At 59.5% G+C, this 9,968-nt stretch overlaps 1 protein-coding gene and 1 pseudogene across 1 annotated transcript in view; both read right to left on the reverse strand.

The window, feature by feature from the left end:
• The window catches only part of smg6 (SMG6 nonsense mediated mRNA decay factor), a 527,995-nt gene extending 524,139 nt beyond the window's left edge, over positions 1–3,856 (reverse strand). Inside the window, exon 1 of the mRNA XM_072243359.1 lies at positions 3,759–3,856. Coding sequence (XP_072099460.1) covers positions 3,759–3,772 — 14 coding nt within the window. The 5' untranslated portion in view covers positions 3,773–3,856. The remainder of the gene's footprint in view (positions 1–3,758) is intronic.
• Positions 3,857–4,445: 589 nt separating this feature from the next.
• LOC140187839 (telomerase-binding protein EST1A-like) lies at positions 4,446–5,402 on the reverse strand (annotated as a pseudogene).
• Positions 5,403–9,968: the final 4,566 nt, after the last annotated feature.

A 9,968-nucleotide genomic window follows, 5' to 3' on the forward strand; every position in this document is an offset into this window, starting at 1 on the left:
GACCCGTAGATCGTACCAAGTTCTGAGCAGCCCAGGTCTGAATCTCACTGTGGAACTTGCACAGAACTGCGAGACTTCGACTGAACTCACACAAGCACCCAACAACCGATTTTCAGGCCTTTTCTCCAAATATATAAACATTACTTCACTGTCAACCAAAAGGCTGATCTGTCAATGAAACAAAAGTGATTGAATTTTTCCTTTCAACGTGTTTCTCTGCAGATCTGACTGTACACAAAACTGAACCAGGTAAAGTCCTTGCCAATAGAACTGAGCTGTTACGAAAGACCTAAATTAGTTACCTGTTTTCACTAACAGAAGGTGTTTTCACTGTTACGATAAAAGGCAGCGCGCGCCCTGAGCAGCCAAGCTCCTCCCCCGGAACTGCATTCTAGCCCGCACTGCTTAAACACGTGCCTGTGAGCATCTATGCTTTATGTCAATTTATTTTGAGAATCCGTTAGCAAGATGAGTTCTAAGGTATCGGAAACGCCTAAAAGAGCTCATAAGGGTGTTACACTTAGCGTAAAACTAGACATAATTAAGCGTTTCGATCGTGGTGAACGAGTAAGGACAAAGTGAATTTGGCTTGTGGAAGTTGACTAAGATGATGTTGAAGAGGTTTTTGGCATCCCATGACCAAGAACTGATAGATGAGCAGCTGATGCAATTGGAAGAGGAAAGGATAACAATCGAAACTGAATGCAGTAGCAAACGGACCGAAAGTGAAGTCATCCAGGAACTGAACGTGAAGCAACTACGTGAGATTTTCACTGCGATTGACGACAATGATTGCAGAAAAGTACGACTTTGAAAGGGTATGTAGGTTTAGGGCATATTTGCAGGATGGTTTGAGTGTTTACAAAGAACTGTATGATAGAAAAATGCGTGAGGCTAGCAGTCAAGCATACTGTCGTTTTTCAGCCACAGCAGACGACGAACCTCGACCATCGACATCGAGGCAGGCAGACATAGAAGATGACCTGTCTGCCCTAATGGAAACAGACGACGATGAGATGACACCCCAGCGTCCCACCACCCCAACCTCTGACAACTCAGTCTAACACACCATCAGTGTGCTCGCTGTCTTCACGATTCCGGTAAGTGATACTACACTGTGCATACATTATTTCTACTTTATATAGGTTGTGTGTTTTTATGTGTTATTTAGTATGATTTGGCTGCTTCATAGCTTAAAGGTTACTGGAGAGAGTGTGTTTCTGCCCAGAGCGCTTGCATGAGATTTTCACTGCGCTAGACAGTGCTTCAATGATTGCAGAAAAGTATTTCTACTTTATATGGGCTGTGTATTTATCATATCATTCCTGCTTTTACTATACGTTACTGTTAATTTAGGTTTTGTGTGTTATTTGGCATGATTTTGTAGTTATTTTTTGGGTCTGGGAACACTCAAAAATTTTTCCCATATTAATAAATGGTAATTGCTTACTCACTTTATGACATTCCAACTTACGAACCGTTTCATAGGAATGCTCTACTTTCAGATAGCGGGGGAAACCTGCATACCAAACTGGCCTCCACAGCCATCCATGGCAATGATATCAACAGATTCCCCACCCTGACTAAAGAAAGTCCTCCTCAGCTGTTCTAAAATAATGTTCTTGTACTGTGACTGTGCTCTCTCGTCCTAAACTCCCTCCACTATAGGAAACATCCTCTCCATATCCATTCTATCTAGACTTTTCAATATTTGATAGGCTTCAATGAGAACCCATCTCATTCTTCCAAACTCCAGCAAATACCGGCCCAGAGCGCCTCACGGGATAACCCTTTCAACTCTGGGATCACTCTTGTAAACCTTGTCTGGACCCTCTCCAACACTAGCACATCTCTTCTTAGATATGTGGCCCTTAAGTGCTCACAATACTCGAGTGTGGTTTCGCCAGTCCCAGCGTTATATCTTTGCTTTTTTATTCCAGACCTCTGAAAATGAATACTAACATTGCACTGTCTTCCTTGTTACTGACTCAACCTGCAAGTTAACCTTTTAATGCTGCAATAGGATTCCAGGTCCCTTTGCACCTCTGATTTCCAAATTCATCAGTGCAAGAGAATTAGATGGGGTAGAGTTTGTTTGGTGCATCCAGGAGCATTTCTTCAATGAATATGTAGATAGTCCAACTGGACCTGGTGATGGGGAATGAGTCTGCTCGGGTAACTGACTCGCAGTTGGTGAGCAGTTTAAGAAATCTATATGGACCTTATATTAAATTGGAGCAAGACAAATAACGAGAGCGTTAGACAGGAACTAGCGGAGAGTTAGTTTGGAACAATTGTGAAGCCCATCCTTAGGTGAACATCGATTTCTCTTTCACTTCCCCCCTTTCCTTCTTCCATTCCCCTGGCTCATCTCTTCTCCTTGCCTGCCTATCACCTCTCTCTGGTGCCCAACTTCCTTCCATTTCTCCCATGGTCCACTCTCCCCTAGTAATCATTCTTTCTTCAGTCATTTTCCTTTTCCATCTATCACCTCCCAGCTTCTCACTTCATTCCACCCCCCCCACTTTCATCCTGTCCTCCTTCCCCTCCCCCTTCATATTCTGGCTTCTTCCCCCTTATTTTCTGGTCCCAATGAAGGGTCTCAGACAAAACTGTTGAATGTTTATTCCCCTCCATAGTTGCTGCCTGACCTACAGAATTCCTCCAGCACTTTGTGTGTTAATCTGCAGAATCTCTGTGTTTATCCTTTGAGTGCATTAGTTGTTAACACAAAATGATGCAGTTCACTGTACAGGTTTCCCCCGCCATCCGAAGGTAAGAGTTCCTATGAAACGGTTCGTAAGCTGAAATGTCGTAAAGCGAAGAAGCAATTACCATTTATTTATATGGGAAAATTTTGTGAGCGTTCGCAGACCCAAAAATAACCTACCAAATTATGCCAAGTAACACATAAAACCTAAAATAACAGTAACATATAGTAAAAACAGGAATGATATGATAAATGCACAGCCTATATAAAGTAGAAATACTTTTCCACAATCATTACTGAACTGTTCTCCGTAGCGAAAATCTCACGCAAGCGCCGTCAGCAGAAAATCTCACACAAGCACTGTTGGCACAAGCGCTCTCCAGTAACCCTTAAGCTATGAAGCTGCCAGTCATACCAAATAACATGTAAAAATACACAGCCTATATAAAGTAGAAATAATGTATGTACAGTGTAGTATCACTTACGGGAATCGGGACAGCGCCGAGCACACTGATGATGGTGTGTTAGGCTGAGTCGGAGGTTGGGGTGGTGCAGTGGCCCCCACCCTCCAGGCTGCCGACCGATACATCAGCTCCTCATCTATCAGTTCTTGGTCATGGGATGCCAAAACCTCTTCAACATCATCTTAGTCAACTTCCACAAGCCAAACTCACTTAGTCCTTACTTCGTTCACCACGATCGAAACACTTAATTATGTCTAGTTTAACGCAAAGTGTAACACCCTTACGAGCTGTTTTAGGCTTTTCCGATATCATAGAACTCATCTTGCAAATGGCTGCTCACAGGCATGTGTTTAAGCAATGCCGGCGAGAATGCCGTTCTGAATCCGGGGGAGAGCAGCTGCTCAGGGTGCGCGCTGCCTTTTATCGTGCGCTGATTTTTTTTTGTAACAGTGAAAACACCTTCTGAAAGTGAAAACAGGGTACTAATGTAGGTCTTTCGTAACAGTGAGGTTTGTAAAGCGAACATTTGAAAAGCGGGGGACACCTGTATGTGATTAATAAATCTGAATCTGAATAACACTCACCTGAGTTGGGCCATCTCTCCAAGCCGTCCTTGCTGACAGTGTCCCTGGACAGCAGGTTGCTAAGCTGCAGCTCCTGGTTGTCTGCCATCCGCAGCAGCTTCCCCAGTTCCTGGTGATGCAGGGTCTGCACGTGCTGCTCCACCTCCTCTGGGTTCATCTGCCCAGCCTGGTAGGGAGCCACCAACTGCGGAGGCGGGTAGCCCGGGTAATACTGTGCTGAGTAGAGGCTGTTATTACCACCCATCTGGTAGGGTATGGGATACGCCCCGTAGGAATACTGTGGCCAGTCACCGCCGTCCTGGAGTAGCCATACGGATTGTCCGAGTTCTGGAACTTGTAGAACGCTGTGGGGGTCGGGTGTGAGTATGAGGAGGAGGTCTCACCTTGGGAGGATGAACTGCATTCATCATCAGTGTCCAAGAAGTGCAACAGGGTGGCCTGACCCCTCAGTGCAGGTTTCTGGTCGGGATTGTTGGGGTCCCAGAGACGGCGGGATGTCCCACCTCGACCCCGGCTGCGGGAACTGTGACCAAAGAGGAGCCTTGGCCCCGCTTGTGGGGTGTCAGGAGACCCAGGCGCTGTGGATGATAGATCAGTGTTGGCAGGCAGGACCAAGATACCCCGTCCCTTCCCTCTGGGCTCTTCCACATTCTCCCTTCTCTCTGTGCTCTGATGGAACTTGCCTGCTGACAGGCTGAGTTTGGACACCGGTCTGCTGGCTTTGCCTCTCCCTTTAGTCTTTTCCTCAGAGTTTAACTTGGATGTAACAGTCTCACTGTCGAACACAACCTTGGCGAGGCCTTGTCCTCCCTGGTCCTGCAGTCTGACCACCCATCATCTCTGCCAACGGCCACTCTTTCTCAAAAGCTTTCCACCTTTCAGGTGTGTGAGCTCTGTTCTCTTCAGCAACATCTTCCTCCAAAGAGTCTGTAGAGGAGATTGAAACCTGCTTGTAAGGTCTCAACCTTTCCTTCCGCTCTCCGGCAGTCTTCCTGTCCTTCCCCACTGTCCTCTTCCTTTCCCCGTCAGCGGGCCGGTGTGGGCACTGGGGACCATCTAGACTGTTGCTGCTTCCTGCGGAGCTCGTACTGCAAGTACGCTTGCGGCCCCTGCGTTTGTCAGACCTGGAGTAACGCTTGGACGGCCCCCCCCGCTTCTCCGCTCTGGCCTGCGAGCGGCTAATTTGACTGTCCACAGGTTCGTCTGCGCCATCTTCCTCCCCCCTCTCCTCCCCTTCTCCCTCTTCCAGGTTTGGCCCCCTCAGCTGGCTGGATCTTCTCTCGGACCTCTAGGCGCTCCTCGCCGGGACAGGCAGCCTTACCGCAGTCTGCCAGTCTCAGCTCCTCCACCTTCCTCACCAGTTCCTCGTTGCCTAGGCCAGCAGGTGACTCCACGCTGAGCCCTTGCATCCGTCTATTTGGCTGGTAGATCTGCCGATCGGGTTTCTTCGTCTTTTTAACTGCTTCCCAATAGTAGCACAACTACAATTTGGCCCCGTTTGCTCATCAGTCCACTTCAAATCTTCATCACCATTTCTATCCAGCTGCCCATTCCTGTTCGTACATCTCTGAGTACTAACTCCAAAACGATGGTCCTCACCAGTTGAGGGAGTGCTCCTCTCTGGCACTAACTTACAAGAGCCATCCTTACGTCCCCCATGATCTACTTCCTCACCCTCTGTGGCTCTCTGCTTGTTTGTGCTTAGCCTCGATATACCGGGCTGGTAGATCTGAATATCGGGCCGCCGGTTGTCCTTCCTTTGCCGAGGCTCTTTAACTTCTTTGCACATGTCTGGAAAGGAAGCAGAGTCGTCATGTTTAGAAACCAACTCACAGAAATACAGAGGGAGAGGGAAATTTAATGTGAGGGACCCTTGGGCAGGCTGGGGAGGGGTAGTGAGCGAGGGGCCAACTGAATGCCACGTGAAGGAAGGGAGGAGGGATGAGGAGGGGGAGGTGGGAAGGAGGAAGAAGAGGAAGAGGGCAGTGGGGAGGAGGGAGGGGAGGAGGAGGAAGGGGAGGAGGAGAGGGAGGGGAGAGATAGAGGGTAGTGGGAAGGAGGGAGGAGAGGGAGGGTAGTGGGAGGAGAGGGAGAGGGAGAGGGTAGCAGGAAGGAGGGGGAGAGGGAGAAGGTAGTGGGAAGGAGAGGGTAGTGGTAAGGAGGGAGGAGGGGTGAGAGAGGGGAGGGGAGAGGGGAGGGGAGAGGGGGAGGGGAGAGGGGAGGGGAGAGGGGGGAGAGGAGTGGGAGGGGAGGATGGGAGGGGAGGATGGGAGGGGAGGATGGGAGGGAGGGGGAGAGGGGAGGGGGAGAGGGGAGGAGGGAGAGGGGAGGGGGAGGGGAGGAAGGGGAGGGGAGGAAGGGGAGGGGAGGAAGGGAGGGAGGAAGGGGAGGGGAGGAAGGGAGGGGGAGGGAGGAGGGGGGAGGGGGAGGAGGGGGAGGGGGGAGGAGGGGGAGGGGAGGGGGAGGGGGAGGGGAGAGGGGAGGGGGGAGGGGGAGGGGGAGGGGAGGGGGAGGGGGAGGGGAGGGGGGAGGGGGAGGGGAGGGGGAGAGGGGAGGGAGGGAGGGGGGAGAGGGAGGGGAGAGGGGGAGAGGGGAGGGGAGAGGGGGAGAGGGGAGAGGGGAGGGGGAGGGGAGAGGGGGAGGGGAGAGGGGGGGGGAGAGGGGAGGGGGAGAGGGGAGGGGGAGAGGGAGGGGAGGGGAGGAAGGGGAGGGGAGGAAGGGGAGGGGGAAGGGAGAGGGGAGGGAGAGGGGAGGGGAGAGGGGAGGGAGAGGGGAGAGGGGAGAGGGGAGAGGGGAGGGGAGAGGGGAGAGGGGAGAGGGGAGAGGGGAGAGGGGGAGGGGGAGAGGGGAGGGGGAGAGGGGAGGGGGAGAGGGGAGGGGGAGAGGGGAGGGGGAGAGGGGAGGGGGAGAGGGGAGGGGGAGAGGGGAGGGGGGAGGGAGGAAGGGGAGGGGAGGAAGGGGAGGGAGAGGGGAGCGAGGGGGAGGAGGGGAGAGGGGAGGGGAGAGGGGAGGGGAGAGGGGAGAGGGAGAGGGGAGAGGGTGAGAGGGAGGGGAGAGGGGAGAGGGGAGAGGGGAGAGGGGAGAGGGGAGAGGGGAGAGGGAGCGGGGAGGGGAGAGGGGAGAGGGGAGGGGGGAGAGGGAGGGGGGAGGGGGAGGAAGGGGAGGGGAGGAAGGGGAGGGGAGGAAGGGGAGGGGAGGAAGGGGAGGGGAGGAAGGGGAGGGGAGGGGGGAGGGGAGGGGGAGGGGGGAGGGGGGGAGGGGGGAGGGGAGGGGGAGGGGGGAGGGGAGGGGGAGGGGGAGGAGGGGGGAGGGGAGGGGGAGGGGGGAGGGAGGGGGAGGAGGGGGAGGGGAGGGGGAGGGGAGGGGGAGGAGGGGGAGGGGAGGGGGAGGGGAGAGGGGGAGGGAGAGGGGGAGGGAGAGGGGAGGGGGAGGGGAGGGGGAGGGGAGGGGGAGAGGGGGGAGGGGGGTGAGAGGGAGAGGGGGAGAGGGGGTGAGGGGGTGAGGGGGAGGGGGGAGGGAGGGGAGGGGAGGAAGGGGAGGGGAGGGGAGGAAGGGGAGGGAGGGGAGGAAGGGGAGGGAGAGGAGGGGGAGGGGGGAGGGGAGTGGGAGGGGAGAGGGGAGGGGAGGGGAGGGGAGAGGGAGGGGAGGGGGAGGGGAGAGGAGAGGGAGAGGGGAGGGGAGGGGGAGGGGAGAGGAGAGGGAGAGGGGGATTGGGAGGGGGAGGGGAGAGGGGTGAGGGAGGGGAGGGGGGGAGAGGGAGGGGAGGGGGGAGGGGAGGGGAGGGGGGGAGAGGGGAGGGGAGGGGAGGGGGGGAGGGGGAGAGGGGAGAGGGGGGAGGGGAGAGGGGAGAGGGGAGAGGGAGGGAGAGAGGGGGGGGAGAGGGGAGAGGGGGAGGGGAGGAGGGGTGGGGAGAGGGGAGGGGAGAGGGGAGAGGGGAGGGGAGGGAGAGGGAGGGGGAGGGGAGAGGGGAGGGGAGGGAGAGGGGAGGGGAAGGGGAGAGGGAGGGGAAGGGGAGAGGGAGGGAGGGGGAGAGGGGAGGGGGAGGGGAAGAGGGGGAGGAGAGGGGGAGTGGGAGGGGGGAGGGGAGAGGGGATTGGAGGGGGAGGGGAGAGGGGATAGAGGGGCTAGGGAGGGGGAGGGGGAGAGGGGAGGGGAGAGGGGAGAGGGGAGGGGAGAGGGGAGGGGAGGGGAGGGGAGAGGGGAGAGGGAGAGGGGAGGGGGAGGGGAGGGGAGGGAGGGGAGAGGGAGGGGAGAGGGGAGGGGGAGGGGAGGGGAGAGGGGAGGGGAGGGGAGAGGGTGGGGAGGGGAGGGAGGTGAGAGGGGAGGGGAGGGGGAGGGGGGGAGAGGGAGGGGAGAGGGGAGGGGAGGGGAGGGAGGGAGGGGAGGGAGGGGGAGGGGAGGGGAGAGGGAGGGGGAGGGGAGAGGGGGAGGGAGAGGGAGAGGGGAGGGGAGGGGAGAGGGGAGAGGGGAGAGGGAGAGGGGAGAGGGGAGAGGGGAGAGGGGGAGAGGGGAGAGGGAGTGGGAGGGGGGAGAGGGGGAGGGGAGGGGGGGAGGGGGAGGGGGGAGGGGGGAGGGGGAGGGGAGGGGGGAGGGGGGGAGGGGAGAGGGGAGGGGGAGGGGAGGGGGGAGGGGAGGGGGGGGGGGAGGGGGGGGGGGAGGGGTGGAGGGAGGGGAGGGGGAGGGAGAGGGGAGGGGAGGGGGGTGAGGGAGGGGAGGGGGGAGAGAGGGGGAGGGGGGAGAGGAGGGGGGTGGGGAGGGGAGGGGAGAGGGGGTGGGGAGTGGGGGAGGGAGAGGGGAGGGGAGTGGGGTGAGGGGGAGAGGGAGGGGAGGGGATGAGGGGGGAGAGGGAGGGGGAGGGGGAGAGGGAGGGGGAGGGGAGGGGGAGGGAGAGGGGAGGGGGAGGGGAGGGGAGAGGGAGGGGGAGGGGGAGGAGGGGAGGGGGAGGGGCAGGGGAGGGGAGGGGAGAGGGGAGGGGGAGAGGGGAGAGGGGAGAGGGGGAGGGAGGGGAGAGGGGAGGGGGAGAGGGGAGGGGAGGGGGAGGGGGGAGGGGGGGAGAGGGAGGGGGATGGGGGGGGGAGGGGAGAGGGGAGGGGGGGGAGGGGAGGGGGGAGGGGGAGGGGGAGGGGAGAGGGGGAGTGGAGGGGAGAGGGAGGGGAGAGGGGGAGGGGAGGGGAGTGGAGGGGGGAGGGGGAGGGGAGAGGGGGGGAGGGGGGAGGGGAGAGGGGGGAGGGGAGAGGGGGAGGGGGAGGGGAGGGGAGGGGAGAGGGGGAGGAGGGAGGGGAGGGAGGGGGGAGGGGAGGGGAGAGAGGGGAGGGGGAGGGGGAGAGGGGAGGGGAGGAGGGGAGGGGGGGAGGGCGGGGTGGGGAGAGGGGGGAGGGGGAGGGGGGAGGGAGGGAGGAGGAGGGGGAGGGGGGGAGGGGGGAGGGGGAGGGAGGGGAGGGGAGGGGGGAGGGGGAGGGGAGGGGGAGGGGGGAGGGGGGAGGGAGAGGGAGTGGGAGGGGAGGGAGGGAGGGGGAGGGGAGGGGGAGGGGAGGGGGAGGGGGTAGTGGAAGGGGAGGGGAGGGGAGGGGAGGGGAGGGGGTGAGGGGAGGGGGGAGGGAGGAGGGGTGAGGAGGGGAGGGGAGGGCGAGGGAGGGGAGGGGAGGGAGGGGAGGTGGGAGGTGGGAGGGAGGGGTGGGAGGGGAGGAGGGAGGGAGGGGAGGGGGAGAGGGGAGAGGAGGAGGAGGGGGAGGGGAGAGAGGGGAGGGGGAGAGGGGGGGGGGAGAGGGGGAGGGGGAGGGGAAGGAGGGGAGGGGAGGGGGAGGGAGGGGGAGGGGGAGGGGGAGGGGGAGGGGAGGGGAGGGAGAGGGAGGGGAAGGAGGGGAGGGGAGGGGAGGGGAGGAGGGGAGGGGGTGGGGAGAGGGTAGGGGAAGGAGGGAGGGGAGGGAGGGAGGGAGGGGAGGGGAGGGGAGGGGAGGGAGGGAGGGGGAGAGGGTAGTGGGAAGGAGGGAGTTCTGGGTCGGTGAGGGAGCGCCGCAGCTGTGACGGGCGTCTCGAGCCGCCGGCTGCCGGTTGGAATCGCGCTTGGGCCCCAGGTTGTGGGCCTGCGGCATCGGCACCGCCGCTCAGAGTCAGAAGCGCACCTGAGGACTCCCGGGCCCGTAAGCAAGCATACAGCAGATCCTTACCGGCGCGAGCTGTCGCTGGACCAAGGCTCCTGACCAGTTCCCT

This window comes from Mobula birostris, chromosome 25 (assembly GCF_030028105.1).
Source record: "Mobula birostris isolate sMobBir1 chromosome 25, sMobBir1.hap1, whole genome shotgun sequence".
In the NCBI taxonomy this organism is placed as follows: Eukaryota; Metazoa; Chordata; class Chondrichthyes; order Myliobatiformes; family Myliobatidae; genus Mobula; species Mobula birostris.